This window comes from Perognathus longimembris, chromosome 3 (assembly GCF_023159225.1).
Source record: "Perognathus longimembris pacificus isolate PPM17 chromosome 3, ASM2315922v1, whole genome shotgun sequence".
Classification (NCBI taxonomy): Eukaryota; Metazoa; Chordata; class Mammalia; order Rodentia; family Heteromyidae; genus Perognathus; species Perognathus longimembris.
The window spans coordinates 80,231,918-80,247,697 of record NC_063163.1 but is presented as its reverse complement, the minus strand read 5'-3'; the positions used below and the strand labels follow the sequence as shown (position 1 = coordinate 80,247,697).

The following is a 15,780-nucleotide window of genomic DNA, read 5'->3' as shown; positions in this document are numbered from 1 at the left end:
CAAGAGAACGGGGCATCCCAGCCCAGGCCTTACCTCCAGGTCAGAGTCCGTGAAATCAATGATGGAAAAGGCATTGCAAACAGTTTTCCAGTCATTCTTGTCATTGATAGACGACTCTTTGGTGCAGTGACCCTGCAACACAACTGGGTCATTAATGACATTTGGAAGACAATTAAGTGAGCACCTATTTATTCTCAGCCTATAATCCTAGCGACTCAGGAGGCTGAGATCCAGAGAATGGAGGTTAGAGGCTAAGTGGAGGGAAGGAATATACTGAAGTCTATCTCCAAAATAACCAGTGAAAAGCTGATCTAGAGGTGTGGCTCAAGTGGCAGAGCACTTAGAGCATTTAGATTCATCTTTCAAGGCAAGCTTCAGTCTAGTGCTGTCTTCTGAAATTTCTCCAATATGCTGGTCCTTATTTTCTGAAATTCACTTCATGAAGTCTGGTTTTCTTGATCTGCAGTCTGCTAGCGGACTTCAGTTCAAAGCCAAGTCCAGTAAGAAGAAAGTATTTTCAACTGTAACCCCCTCTGTACATCACTTTGACAATAAACATGTAATTGTTTTTTTAAAAAAGAGAGAAAGGGGGAAAAAAAAGAAAAAATTTTCTTTAAAGACCTGAAATATTACTCATACAGCTTGGGCATTCTAGAATGCTAGTGTCAGCTGCATGCAAATGGATGTGATGAAGCTAAATTCTACACTGGACTTCAGGACTGCTTGCAGACTTTCTTGAACTGTTTCTGTAACATGGCATGTTGTTCAAGGTGGAAGGCAGGAGGTGGGAAAAGTTCTTTTGAAAAGTAGCTTGAGACGGGTGCTGGTGCCTCGTGCCTGTCATTCTAGCTACTCAGCAGGCTGAGATCTGAGGATCATGATTTGAAGCCAGCCTGGAAGCTAGAAAAATGAGATACTCCACCTCTAACATAACCAGTGAAAAGCCAGCCTGGAAGCATGGCTCAAGAAGTAGAGCACCAGCCCAACAAGCAAGCCAAGTAAACTGGAAGCCTTGAGTTCAGACCCAGGTACCAGCAAAAAATAAATTGTAAGCCAGCACTGGTGGCTCACGCTTGTAATCCTAGCTATTCAGGAGTCTGAGATCTGAGGATCACAATTCAAAGCCAACCCAGGCAGAAAAGTCTATAAGACTCTTATCTCCAATGAACCACTAAAAAACCAGAAATGGAGCTGTGGTTCAAAGTGGTAGAGTGCTATCTTGAGCAAGAGAGCTCAGGGATAACACTCAGGCCCTGAGTTCTGGCTCCAAGACTGGCCAAAAAGAGAAAAGAAAAGAATATCATTAAAGGATCTCTTGGCTTTGTAGTGCTCAGGATTCAAATCCAGGGCTTCACTTGGGTTAGGCGAGTACTCTACCCTAGTGATGTTTAGGTCCTAACCTATATCAACTAAGTTCAAAACTCTGGAGAGGAGGGATAATGCATCCTCATTTCTATTTGTTCATTTGGTGCTGGGGATTGAACCCAGATCCTTGTACATGCTGGGCAAGTGCTGTGCCTCTGAGCTACACTAGGCTGAAGACAATGGGCTTCTATACCTGAAGGCCAGAGCTATTAGTATCCAAGGAGATGGGTTAGCGTGCTTGTCTAAGGGTCACGCATGCAGCCAGGAAAGTACATCCAGAAGGGCAACAAGAAAGTTCTAGAACACCCCTAGCAGCCCCCACTAACACCCCAGACCCACCTGGGAGAGGTATTTATAGAGCCGGGGGTCTGGCTCGAGCCCCAGCCGGGCCAGGCGCTCTGCATCACCACCCGCCAGCATCTGGTAGAAGACGTGGAAGTTCCGCTCACCCTGGCTTTGGTAGACCACGCGAGACTTCTCGATCAAGTAACTGATGATGTGCCCGCCCACAGGGATGCCCTTCAAAACACGACAAGCAAAACCAAAACGGTGCACATGACCCTTCACCATGGAGCCACTGGGGTCCGAGGATCGTAGTTCCAAGCTAGCCCAGGCAGGAAAGTCTGTAAGGCTCATCTAATCAAACACCGAAAAGCTGAAAGGGGAGGTGTGGCTCTAGTGGTAAGAGGGCTGGCCTAGAGCACAAAAGGCTCAAGGACAGCACCTAGGCCTCAACCTCAAACCCCAAGACAGGCACAAATAAGGGGTGAGCGCCGTGGCTAGGGTGGTAGAGTGCTAGTCAACCAGCAAAAGCACCAGATACTGTGTTTTAGTCCTGGTCTTGGACAAAACCCCCCAGATTGAAGGCTCACATCACTATTTGAAATGACCCCCCAATGGCAAACAGTCCCAAGTCCAACCACAGGAGAATGGATCAGCTGTGATGCATTGTACAAGAAAAAAAATGAACCACTTCTATGAGCAACGTCACGGATGACAGAAGTGTGACGGAAACAAGAACTGGCGGTATCGTCCCACGTGCATGAAGTTCAAGGACTAACAGCTAAATCTGGGCTGATGCAAACCAGGAGAGTGGAAACCTTGTACATTTTGATCAGATCATTGATCATTGATCATTTGATCATTGACTATACACAGACAACTCTGTGTGAAAACCATCAAGCAGGCTGGGAATGTGGACTAGTGGTAGAGTGCTCGCCTAGTATGCATGAAGCCCTGGGTTCCATTCCTCAGGACCCCATAAACAGAAAAAGCTGGAAGTGGCATGGTGGATCAAGTGGTAGAGTGCTATCCTTGAGCAAAAGAAGCTCAGGGACAGTGCCCAAGCCCTGAGATCAAGCCCCACGACTGGCAAAAAAAAAATAAATCCATCAAGACATTATCAGGACTGTCCTTGGCAGCAGATATGAATTTTGATTGTAAAGAGAGAGAGAGGAGAGAGGGAGGGAGATAGAGAGAGAGAGAGAGCACTCTAAAATATACAGAGCTATCAAATGTCACAGAGTCTCTGCAGATGTCGTGGCTCACACCTGTAATCTTAGCTACTCAGGAGGCTGAGATCTGACCCTCTCTTCATATTGTGCTGTGTTATCCAAACAGAACCATTTCTTATCAGGGTCACAACCCATTTGGAAAACAACCCACATCCAAAACTGTGCTCGTCATGTACCCCTCTCGCCCCAGCCAGGTAGCAGAATTCCTGACCATCTGCCCTCCCCCAATCCCGCTTGTCTCTTCTGCAAGCTATGAAATGGTCCCCCAGGGGCTTTCATTTGCAGTTCCAAAAATGAGCACCAATCCTCAACAATTTTTTCTTGTTTTGGTCAGTCATTGGGGCTTGAACTCGGGCCTGGGAGCTGTCCCTAAGTGCTTTCGCTCAAGGCTAGCGTTCTACTTCTTAGAGCCCAGTGCCACTCAGTTTTCTGATGGTTAATTGGAGATAAGAGTCTCATGGAGTTTCCTGCCCGGGCTGGCTTTGACCCTCAATCCTCAAATGTCAGCCTCCTGAGTAGCTAGGAATGAGCCACCAGTGTCCCGCTAATCCTCAACATTTTTTAAAACACTGTCTGAGCCCCTAAGTGTTCTTCCTACTCCCAGGAGCCTTGGGTGGGTTCCGCCACCAGCCTACAGGGGTCCCCAAGAAGGAGCTCCAGGAAATTCACTGTACCTGAGAGTCAAACTGTATGTCCATGTATTTGCCGAATCTGCTCGAGTTGTCATTCCGGAGTGTTTTGGCATTTCCAAAAGCCTTGGAATACAAAGTGTCCTGTAAGCTCACTACGCGTATCAAATTCCTGACCCCCAAATAACATGCTTATTATGAAAACAGCACCCAGGAAGCCAGTGGCTCACACCTTAATCCTAGCCACTCAGGAGGCTGAGAGCTGAAGATCAAGGTTTGAAGCCAGCCTGGGCAGATAAGTCAGTGAGGTCTTTATCTTCAATGAAGCACAAAGAAGCTGGAAGTGGAACTGTGGTTCTAGTGGTAGAGCACCAGCCTTTGGTGAAAAGGCTAAGAAATAGGGCTGGGAATATGGCCAAGTGGCAAGAGTCCTCGCCTTGTATACATGAAGCCTTGGGTTCGATTCCTCAGCACCACATCTATAGAAAAGGCCAGAAGTGGCGCTGTGGCTCAAGTGGCAGAGTACTAGCCTTGAGCAAAAAGAAGCCATGGACAGTGCTCAGGCCCTGAGTCCAGGCCCCAGTACTGGCAAAAAGAAAAAAAAAGCTAAGAACTAGTGCTCAGGTACTGAGTTCAAGTCCCAGTATTGGCACAAAGGAAAAGGGAAGAACAAAAGAAACAGGAGCAGAAAGAAGGAGCCAGGGAAGAAAGCCATGTTTATCTAAGGACTTGCCAACTACAGGGAATTGCTAGCATTGGACCTGGTAGGAAAGGAGTGGAAAATGCTTCTCCCTAGAATCCAGTCTAGGGATCAAAGTGGCCTGATGATGGAGAGAGTCTTATCTCCAATTAACCACGAGGAAGTGGTGCTGTGGCTCAAAGTGACAGAGTATTAGCCTTGAGCAAAACAGCTCGGCAATAGTGCCCAGGACCTGAGTTCAAGCCCCACAACCAATCAAGGAGGAGGAGGAGGAAGAGAAGAAGAAGAAGAAGAAAATATCACCATACAGTAGTGTTGTGTTTCCTAAATCTGTGTAGTTATTATATGATCATCTCATTTAATTCCCCCAAGCCATTACTGGGGCTGGGAATATGGCCTATTGGCAAGCATGCTCGCCTGGTATACATGAAGCCCTGGGTTCAATACCCCAGCACCACATATATAGAAAATGGACAGAGGTGGCGCTGTGGCTCAAGTGGTAGAGGGCTAGCCTTGAACAAAAAGAAGCCAGAGACAGTGCTCAGGCCCTGAGTCTAAACCCAGAACTGGCAAAAACAACAACAACAACAAAACCTATCTATTAATTCCCCCCAAGCCCTCTTAAGAGGAAGGTATTATACACAGATCTATCTGCAGAAGGAGAGACAGGCTCTGGGATGTGGAGGGGCTTGCTGCAGTTTGTTAGATTAGGCTCTAACCTTTCCTTCAAGGTCTCACCCTTCTCTCTAATTCTACCTGTGCTGACGGCCCTTCCTAGAGCTCCTCTCCCCATCCCACCCCCCGCCCCAGGGCTCCTATGCCATCTTTACCTCCAGTACTGGGTTAGAAAGCAGGAGCCTGTCACGGGCTATTTGTAGGGACTCCGTCATGGGGCAGGTGACAGCGAAATACTGCAGGATCTTTTTAGAGGCCTCGGTCTTCCCCGCCCCACTCTCTCCAGAGATGAGAATGAAGTGGTTGCTGAGCTCCGAGCACATGGTGCGGTACGCGTTGTCAGCGATGGCATAGCTGGAGGGGGCAGACACACAGTGGTCTTCATGCTGCCTCCCTGGCTCTGTGAGCCCCCTAACCTGGGGCAGAATGGCAAAGGGCTGGCCTCCAGGAAGCCGTAGCAGACAGTGCTACAAGGATCACACACACACACACACACCCGCCACGAGACCTACTAGGTGCAAGACCTACTATGTGTCTTCTGTTATCTAAGTTTTGTTTATTTTGTGTTTGTGCTGGGGCTTGAACTCAGGGCCTGGGTTCTGTCCCTGAGCTCCCTCTGTTCCAGGCTTGCACTCTTACCACTTGAGCCACAGCTCCACTTCCAGCTTTTCTAGGGTTACACTTATTGGAGGTAAGAGTCTCCTGAACTCTCCTGCCTGGGTTGGCTTTGAACCATGATCCTTCGATCTCAGCTTCCTGAGTAGCTAGGATTATAATCATGAGCCACCAGCACCTGTTGTTATTTGAATTTTGACAGCTAAACATAAACTATACTAGATATCAAAACTCAAATACCAAAAGGTATTTGAAGAACTTAAGAAGAAATGGATTTTTTTTTTTTTGCAACTTAACTAATTTGATGGTGAGGCTCAGAGCCAAGGGCCTCTTGTATGCTAAACCCTTCTTTACCACCAAGCTGCATGCCCAATCCCACCTATACTTTAAACCCTTCTATGTTTTTTAAATAATAAACCAGATATTGGTGAAGGACCGGTGGCTTTCACCTATAATCCTAGTTACTCAGGAGGCTGAGGATCAAGGTTCAAAACCAGCCCAGGCAAGGAAGTCTGTGAAACTGGTATCTCCAATTAAGCACCAACAAGCCAGAAGTGGAGCTGTGGCTCAAGTGGCAGAGTACTAGCCTTTTCCAAAACAGTTAAAGGGACAGCCCCAACCCCCAAGTTCAGACCAGTACCAGCCCACATGCATATGCACACACAGAGAATAAACCAAATACTAAATTACTCCCCCAAGTGATATTCTATTAACTGTACATAGAAACAGCATCTTGTCTAAAGATTAAAAAATTCAATTAACAGGATCTCATGTCTTCTTTTTCTCTTAACACCTGGAGTACTAAGAAACTAGAAGCAGGAAACCAGAGTGATTAGAAGTTTCTGAGATACTGTTAGGAAACAGTTTTATTTCCAAGATCAGAAAGCAAAGCCTGACACAGAAAGGTTTATAAATGCCTGGAATGGTCAAGTCTCCCAGACAGATTGTGGGTGAGGAGACTAAATATTTGCTCAGAGACCAACCATGGAGGAGAAGTGGGAAATCCAGCAAAACCAGCCTGTTGCAGACTCTGCCAGAAATGGCTCCCTTGAAGGATCTGCGACCCTGCTAAATTCCCACTTGGTGACACTCTTCCTTGTCGCCATGATCACAGAAACCAGCAGATGGCAGCAGAAGATTTCCCAGGGAAGACGCCTCTCTAGCCACACACTTTCTCAACAGTTACACAGACTACCTCTTGCCTATTTGAGAGTCCAAAATGACCTACTGACATTTTCTAGTATTTTGACTGGTTCCATAAGAAGGCAGCAGATTAATGAATATACATATTAATGAAGCTGCAAGAAGAAAGAAGAAGCTACTGAACATTCTCAAGGATTTGGGTGGGCGGAAGGAAGGGCAGATGGATGGTGGGTAGATGGGTGGATGGATAGGTAGGCAGGTGGGTAGTTGAATGGGATTGGTGGATAGATGGGTGGGTGGGTGGATAGGTAGAGATGGGTGGGAAGGTGGATATGTTGATAGGTAGAAGGGTAGGTGGGTGGATGGGATGGGTGAATGGGTAGATAGGTAGATGGGTAGGTGGGTGGATGGGATGGGAAGATAGATGGGTGGATAGGTGGATAGGATATGTGGATGGATGGGTGGGTGGTGGGAGGATGGGTGGGTGATAGATGGATGAAGAGGTGGGTAGATGGGTAGATAGATAGATAGGTGGGTGGATGGGGGGAGATGAATGGGAAGAAGAAAGAAAATAATGGGAAGATAGAGAAGGGAGAAGAAAGGAAAACGCTGCCAGTCACCACCCTGCAGACGTTACTTACACATGTGGTGGCAGTTCGAAGAAATTAACCCCTTGGTAGAGCTCCATCTGGCTCACGGTGTAGATCCCAAGCTCCTGGTATGGATTCACGGACACGAGGAGCGTCCCAATGTACGTCTGCAGGAATGGATCATAGCACCCATGAGGGATTCTGGTAGAGCTGGCTGTCACCCAGGCTGGTCCCCAGTGTGTCGCTCAGCACCAGGCCAGGGGTGTAACAGTGACTAAGGCAGGCAAGGTATGTTTCATCAGCGCTCACACAGGGAGGGGGAAAGTGGATGAACAATCAGCCAATGGGGTCGGTCTCTGGGGAAGCCAGCATGAAGAAACCTGTGCAGAGGGTAAGGGGGAGGAGGCCATGCTAGCTAGCAGGCATGTGACACTTTCCTACAGCAAGTGGCAGTAGGATGACAGCATCGTGTTCACTCACATATATGAGGTTCTTGCTGAAACGCTTGCGAAGGTTGTCCATGAAGGCTGCCTCACTGGTGTAAGCATCTAGGAGCACGAAATCCTGCACCCCGACCTTGTCCCGCGCGGTCAGTGTCCCCTCCATGTGCAGCCGGATGTGTTTCCGCCTCACCTCTTCTCTCTGTGGGGAAGCAACAGCAATTCGTTCCTTCCTTCTGAAATGCTCACCTCCTGAAATGCAGCCTGGAAGCAAGCAGATGCTGAGCTCTGGGAGAGCACAGAAACCCCATGAGGGCAGAACTGAAAAATCACTATGACTCTGTGTTTTTGCTTAGTATCATCTTTTGGAGGATGGTGGGGGGGTAAGGCTTGTCTCAGAATTTGAACTCAGGGCCTCACACTTGCTCTGCTGGTGCTTTACCACTGAAGCCAAGCCCAGCATTTTGTTGATTACTTTTGGAAACAGAGTCTCACACACTTTTCTACTGGGGATCAACGACAGTCCTCTGGATCTTAGCCTCCTGAGTTGTTATAACTGACAATAGTATTTGAGATTATAGCCCTAGCCTTGAGCACAAAGAGGCTCAGAGACAAAACCCAGGCCTTGAGTTCAAGCCCCAGGACCGAAAGCAAACAAATAAATAAATGGTGTAATAAATAATATTGTAACATGCCATTTGGGTATGTGAATCCAGGCACAGCAGGCTGTTTTATATAGCACTCAGGTGTGTACCTGGATTACAGCATCTCAGCTACAATTTCTCTGGGCAATGACAAAATCAGTTATTATGTGTTTCTCAGAACATATTCCTGTTAAGTCTGCACAGGCACATGTAGAAAAATAGCAATCGCAGAGGCTGGGCGGTGGTGGTGCACACTTGTAAGTCCAGCTACTTAGGCCCTGAGTTCAATCCCTAGTACCTCAGTGTACCACCCCCACCCCCACCCCATCGGCTGGAGCAGGGGAGTTCTGGTGGGAGGCTGTGGGGGCAAAGGGGTCACTAGTGTTGCCCTGGAGTCATGAAGCTATCAAGGGAGCATAAGCATATGGTCAGGGCACGCCCTAGTCATACAGCCCCCAAAACAAGGAAAGTGGAAACTGGAAGACACTCCCTGATGTGCCATCATCTTCCTCTTGTGGCAGGAATTAGCATCACACACACTGGGGGGAGAAATGCTGGTTAGGTTTTCCTCCCTGCAGAGTGGGATTGCAAGGCAGGGCAGGCTGGGTCCGAGGCAGGAACTGGCAACTGACCCAGAGAGGTGGACCCCAGCCTTAGGACAGCCCAAAGAAGTCTGCCAAAGAAACACAGAAGACTCACGCGACTTAAGTAAGTAATCACGCCTGCTAATCTTTGAAAAAACAGCTCAGTACAAAAATGGAAAACCAGGTTGGGAAAGTGGCTTAGTGGTAGAGTGCTTGCCTAACATGCATGAAGCCCTGGGTTTGATTCCTCAGCACCACATATATAGAAAAAGCTGGAGGTGGTGCTGTGGCTCAAGTGGTAGAGTGCTAGCCCTGAGCAAAAGAAGCTTAGGGACAGTGCTCAGGCCCAGAGTCCAAGCCCCAGGACTGGCAAAACAAAACAAAACAAACAAACAAACAAAACCAATGGAAAATCTAGCCAGGAGTAGGTAATCCTAGATACTCAGGAGGCTGAGAGCTGAGGATTGTGGTTCGAAGCCAGCCTGGGCAGGAAGGTCTGCGAATCTTATCTGCAGTTAACCACTAGAAGTGGCACTGTAGCTCAAAGTGGTAGAGCACTAGCCTTGAGCAAAAGAGCTCAGAAACAGCATTCAGGCCCTGAGTTCAAGCCCCACGACCACCAACAACAATAAAAAAGGAGGAAAACCTGTTCAATCTATGGTGCAAAAATAGCTAGATACCCCTGAGCAAAAATATATTAATATATGTCTATTCTGTGTGTGTGTGTGTGTGTGTGTGTGTGCAAGTGCACGTGCATGCACAGGTCCTGAGCCCAGGACCTAGGTGCTATCCCTGAGCTTTTTAGCCCAAGACTAGCACTCTACTACTTGAGTCACAGGTCAAGTAGCTTTTGGTGGGTTTTGATGGTTCATTAAAGTACGAGTCTCATGGACTTTCTTACCCAACCTTGGCTTCAAACCACGATCCTCAGATCCTAGCCTCCTGAGTATACATGTGTTTATGAGGTGGGTCATAGACACACATGTAAAATGTTAAGTCTCTGAAGCCACTTGAAAGCAACAAGCAGAAAAATCTTTGTAACTGGAGGAAGAAATGCAAAGTGTTCTTTTTAAGACAAGATACAGACAAATCAAAGAAAGAGAAATTAGCTTCATCAAATATAAAACATCTCAGTAGAGGAAAATTATCACAAAATATGTCTGCAGTGGATTTATAACTAGAATTTTAAAATCTTCAGTTCAAACATACTTAGCAAAAATTGGACAAATGTCTGTAATCTTAGCTACTCAGGTGGCTGAGATCTGAAGGTTGTGGCTTGAAGCCAGCCTGGGCAAGAAAGTCTGTGAGATTCTTATCTCCAATTAGCCATCAAAAAGCCAAAGTGGAGCTCTGGCTCAAATGGTAGAGTACTAGTCTTGAGCAAACAAAGCTTAGAGACAGCACCCAGGTCCTGAGTTCACGTCTCAAGACTGGCACACAAACACACACACACACACACACACACACATCCTGAGGTAAAAAGATTTGAATAACATTTTACAAAAAAAGATAACCTGTCATTAAGCACATAGAAAAGCATCTAACCTCATGCATCACTGGGGAAATGTAAAATTTTAAACCACAAAATACTAGAAGACACAAGAAGTCATCAAATACAAACACTGACCACACTGTCTGAAGCTACATTCATTGCTGGAAGAAATGCTAAGGAATCCAACCACTTCAGAGGAAAGAACTGGCACTTTCTGATGAAGTTAGCCATGTCTCCAAGCCTTTGATCCCACCATTCGGTATATTTACACAAGAGCAATGTAAACATCTACCCACAGAAAAAGACATGAGCATGAAGCTCAACTCCTGCTTCCAACTTTATTCATCACGGTTGCAACAACTGGAAAGAGTCCAAGGCCCAGCTACCAAAGGACAGACAGGGTCCCTCTGCACAATAGAATGAATACAGCAGAAAAAGAAATGATAGGGACCGGCAAGAATATAGATGGCTCCCCTAGACATCGTGCCGCATGAAAGAGCCCCCACACACAAAAAGAGAATGCGCTGTGCCATTCCATTTATGTGACATCCTGGGACAAGCAAAGCTAATCTCCAGTGAAAAATCAGAACAATTGTTGCCTGGCTGAGAGGCGGCGGGAGGGGGGGGGGCGGTCACATCTTTGCAGCCATGGAAATTTTCTGTTTGTTGAAGGGACTGAGTGCAAGGGACTCATTGGGCTCAGAGAGACATCGTGAAAGTTTTGTCCATTTTGGTTATCTGCAATCGTGTTAGCAAAGTGACATCATGGACATATTATGCATTTTAGTTATGTGGAAGTTTGATGAATTTTTCTTAGCCAGAGACAGAAAATTGAGGAGAAAGGGGAGGAGGAAGAAGAGGAGGAGGAGGGGGAGGTAGAGGAGGAGGAGGAAGAGGAGGAAGAAGAGGGGGCAGGAAGAGGAGGAGGAAGAAGAGGAGGGGGAAGAAGAGGAGAAGGAGAAGGGAAAGGAGGAGATGTAGAGAGGATGGAGAGAAATAAAAATTGATTGGGCAAGTATTCATCTTCATGGAAGCTAGATATGGAAGCTGTGGGGAATTGTTACATTGTTTAATTTTCTTTGAATGTATTTAAATTTTTCCACAAGAAAGGGTTTTTTTCCCCTTCAAGATACAGGAAAGCCCCTTGCATATGCATGTTCATTGCTGATGAAGAGTGTGTTCAATAGAGCCAAGACACAGAGAGTCTAGATGCCCCTCAATGGGCAATACATTTATATATCTGTCTATTTATCTATCTGATAGAATTTTACTCATCTATCTGAAGAATGATATTCCATTATTTGCAAAGAAATAGATGAACCTGGAGGGGTGGGGATTCTCTGCAGTGGAGTCCAGCCCAGAGAAACAAAGGACACATGGTATTTTCTCTTGTGTGGGGAAGTGAGATCTAATCTATAAACACATGTGTAAATGCATCCAGGGCCACATGCATATATACACGAATGTATAAGCTGTAAGGCTGGTCTACACAGGGGAGAATTCCAACAGAGCAAGTCTTTTGAACAACTAACTCACAGTCCAACAAAATGAACACCAGTAGGCTAGAAGTTGAGGTGTTTGGGGGTGAGACTAAGGGGAGGGGGGCAGATGATGGAGAGAGGAAAGGAGGGCAGAGGCAGTCAAAATATGCAATGCACATGTGTGAAAACAGAACTAGGGAAATTGAGGGGTGGTGTGGGGTTGAGAGAGATGGGGAGAATGTTGGAAGGGGTGACGCTGATTAAGCTGTATTGTCCTCATACTGCCATGTTGAATCAAAACCACTCAGTACCACTACTGAAACATAAATTTATAATAGAAAAAAGGGAAAGGGAAAAAAAACTGTTAATAAAGTAAAAAGGGGAGGGGCTGGGAAGGTGGCCTAGCATACATGAAGCCCGGGGTTCAATTCCTTAGGACCACATAAACAGAGAAAGCTGGAAGTGGAGCTGTGGCTCAAGTGGTAGAGTGCTAGCCTTGAGCAAAAAGAAGCCAGGGACAGTGCTCAGGCCCTGAGTCCAAGTCCAGGACTGGCAAAAAAAAAAAAAAAGCAAAAACAAAACCCAAGCAAACCAAAGGAAAGCCAACAGAATGGCCACCAGATGTCTCCCCATGCCCAAATAAACGGACTTCCACAAGAACTTTCACAACTGGTTTGCCCACATCAGAACCCAAGCAGGGTGCATGGGTTGAGTGCAGCCAGGCTTGCTCCATGAAGTTTATTTCTTGTCATTTATTTGTGGAAGAAATGGTGCAATGGCTCCTCGCCTTCCCCACACTCCAGATTTTGCCCCTGCCCTTCTTATGGGGTCATGCCACACCATCTTGCTTTCTTCTGCCTTGCCAGAAAACTGGGAGTTGGACAGGGAAGAGAACTGAACAACATCTGCAGATTGCAGGAGGTCTAAGATACTCCCGGCAGGAAACTTGAGGGATGGGCACCACTTAAGGCATGCCAGGGCTCCCTGAAATTGCAGCTCTGTCCACTCTGAATAGCTGGGATTACAGGTGTGTACCACCATGCTCAGTCTTTGTGTGTGTGTGTGCTGGTTCAGGATCTTGAACTCAGGGCCCCAACTTTCACTTGGCTTTTTTGCTCAAGCTGGTGCTCTACCACTTGAACCACAGCTCCACTTCTGGGTTTTTGCTGTTTAATTGGAGAGAAGAGTCTCGTAGACTTTCCTACCAGAGCTAGCCTTGAGCTGCAATCCTCATATCTCTATCTCATGAATAGCTAGGATTATAGACATGGCACCTGGCTTACACAATATTCTAAAATATTAATCTTATCATACCTATTCCATTTAAAAATGTTAACCAGTCTAGTAAGAAATAAATAGCAATACTCAGTGTGTGGATGCATGCCTGTAATCCCAACTACTCCGGGGGCAGAGATGGAGAAGACCATGATTTGAGGCCAGCCAGAGGAAAAACTGGTGTGACCCCCATATCAACCAACAAACTGAGCATGGTGACATATACCTGTATGCGATTCCAACTATAAGGGAGGAACAAATAGAAAGATTTTGGTCAGAGGTTTGCTCTGGGAAAAGAAAAAAATGTGAGACCCTATCAGAAAAATAAGTAAAGCAAAAAAGAGCTGGGGCATGGCTTAGGTGGTAGACAGCCTGGATAGCAAATGCAAGGCCATGAGTTCAAACCCCACTACTGCCAAAAATAAGCAAGGAAGAAGGGCAAGCAAAAGCCTCCCATTTTTCTTTAAGCCTCAGTCCTTCTTCCTCAACGTTCAGAGTGAGTCCTTCCAGAAAACATGCAGAGGTATCATGGGGGGGGGGTAGAGGGGAGAGGTATTTATATGTGCGTCTCCCGTAGCACACAGCTCACACTTCTTCCTTCTCTCCAACACCAGAACCTAGAATATGGTCCACCTTACCAGCAAGGTCAAGGGTCCAGAACATTCTAGAATAAGGTTACAGTATCCACCAGCAAGACTGCCTTATTATGTTTATTGACTGCATATGGTCCTATGTGTTTGTGTGTATGCATGTGTGTGTTGTGTGTGCATGCATGTGCACATGTGTGCATGTGCACACATGTGTGCATATGTGTGCATGTATAGTACTGGAGACTGAACCCAGGGCCTCCTGCATGCTACCCAAGGGCTATACACTCGAGCCACAACCCAAACCCTTCTGTTTTTCATTTCAATTTTGAGATAGTCTCTTACTACTTTGCACCTGGCTAGCCTCTAACTTTCAAGCTGAGATTTCAGACATGAACAGCTGAGATTACAGGAGTGTACCACCATGCCTGGCTATCTTGTTGTTTATGACCTTCAATTATCTACCATGCATTTGTGGAGCTCCTTTTATATGCCTAGCCCTGTTTGAGGACTTGAGTCACATTTGGAAACAACCCAGAAAAATGTGTCTTTAAGGAGCTGATGGTCCAACAGACAGACAAGCTGTGTTCTAGGGTTTGGGGGTGTTTTTTTGGCCAGTCCTGGGTCTTGAACTCAAGGCCTGGTGTGTCTCTGAGCCTCTTTGTGCTCTAGGCTAGTGCTCTACCACTTGAGCCACAGTGCTACTTCCAGCTTTTTCTGAGTAGTTTATTGGAGATCAGAGTCTCACGGACTTTCCTGCCTGGGGTGGCTTTGAACCACAGTCCTCAGATCTCAGTCTCCTGAGTAGCTGGGATTGCAGGAGTGAGCCACCACACCTGGCTGGAATGCAGACTTTAAGGTGATGCTTAAGAGGATCAGAACCAGCATGGTCTCTCTCCCTCTTAAGGGACAGCAGTCAAATGCCAAGGACACCCACAGTATGGTTACAAAATATATACAGATACAAATATATTTAAATAGATACACAATACATACAGCCTAGGGGCAGAGCACCTGCTCAGCAGGCTGAAATCCTGGGCTCCACCTGAGGTACTAGAATGTTCTATGCCTTGGGCCCAGAAGGCTGTTGCCCGGATATATGCTTTATAATACAATATGCTGTACATCCTCCTTCCATTCTTGCGGGAGCTCCCTGGTGTTTGATCTCTGATTGTTTTCTGTAAACTTGCCCTGGGAAGCCAAAAGGGGGAGGCAGCACTGCTGTGTGGCCCTGTATAACACTCACAGACCCCTGGGCGAGGGGCTTTCAATGCCCCCTGGCCACCCAGCCCCATGGCTGCCCATGGCTGCAGGCCATGGAGAACCAATGTGCTGTCTTTGTCTACAATGCACTTCCATATCATCAGCAGCATGGGGGGGGGGTGGATGCTTTTGCTCTGGGCCCCACGTTCTCCTGAAGGACCAAACGCACTTACCCCATGAAGGCAGCTGGCCAAGAAGAGCCATGAACAATGCACAACCATAGCTCATCTTGCCCCCACTTCTCTCAATGTGTATGTGAGAGACACACCAAGAGAGACAGAGAGAGAGACAGAGACACACAGAGAGGGAGACAGAGAGACAGAGAGAGAGAGAGAGAGAGAGAGAGAGAGAGAGAGAGAGAGAGAGAGAGAGAGAGAAACCAGGCAGGCAGATAGACAGAATGGAAGAGATGGAGAGACAGAGAGGGAGAGGTGAATTTGAAGAGATAGAGAAAGCAAGAGACAGACAGACACAGAGGAAGAAAGGGAGAGAGAAACTGGCTACTTTCCAGCTGTCTGTCTAATTAATCATAAAGCATCAACTGAGTGTTGCTATTACTCCATGTTGATTCCTGAAGCACCAGAAACTTCCACTATGTCCTAAGTAAACCATTTAGAGATAGTACAAAAAATCCTCACCATCTTGGTAGTTAGAAAGAATACATAGAATCATGGAGAAAGAGACACTGAATGAGCCATTCATCCCTTCGTAGTTTCCTCCATAAAATGTCCTGAAAACTTCCTTCCCCAACCAAGTTTTAGCATTTAAAATCCCCCACAGCCA

The 15,780-nt window shown here is 46.6% G+C and overlaps 1 protein-coding gene across 1 annotated transcript in view; it reads right to left on the bottom strand.

Moving 5' to 3' along the window:
• Myo1h (myosin IH) overlaps positions 1–7,870 on the bottom strand; it is a 32,102-nt gene extending 24,232 nt beyond the window's left edge. Inside the window, exons 1-6 of the mRNA XM_048342788.1 lie at positions 7,712–7,870; positions 7,283–7,398; positions 5,039–5,237; positions 3,554–3,634; positions 1,705–1,884; positions 34–132 (exon numbers count right to left, since the gene is read on the bottom strand). Coding sequence (XP_048198745.1) covers positions 34–132; positions 1,705–1,884; positions 3,554–3,634; positions 5,039–5,237; positions 7,283–7,398; positions 7,712–7,837 — 801 coding nt within the window. The 5' untranslated portion in view covers positions 7,838–7,870. The remainder of the gene's footprint in view (positions 1–33; positions 133–1,704; positions 1,885–3,553; positions 3,635–5,038; positions 5,238–7,282; positions 7,399–7,711) is intronic.
• Between the last annotated feature and the right edge of the window lie 7,910 nt (positions 7,871–15,780).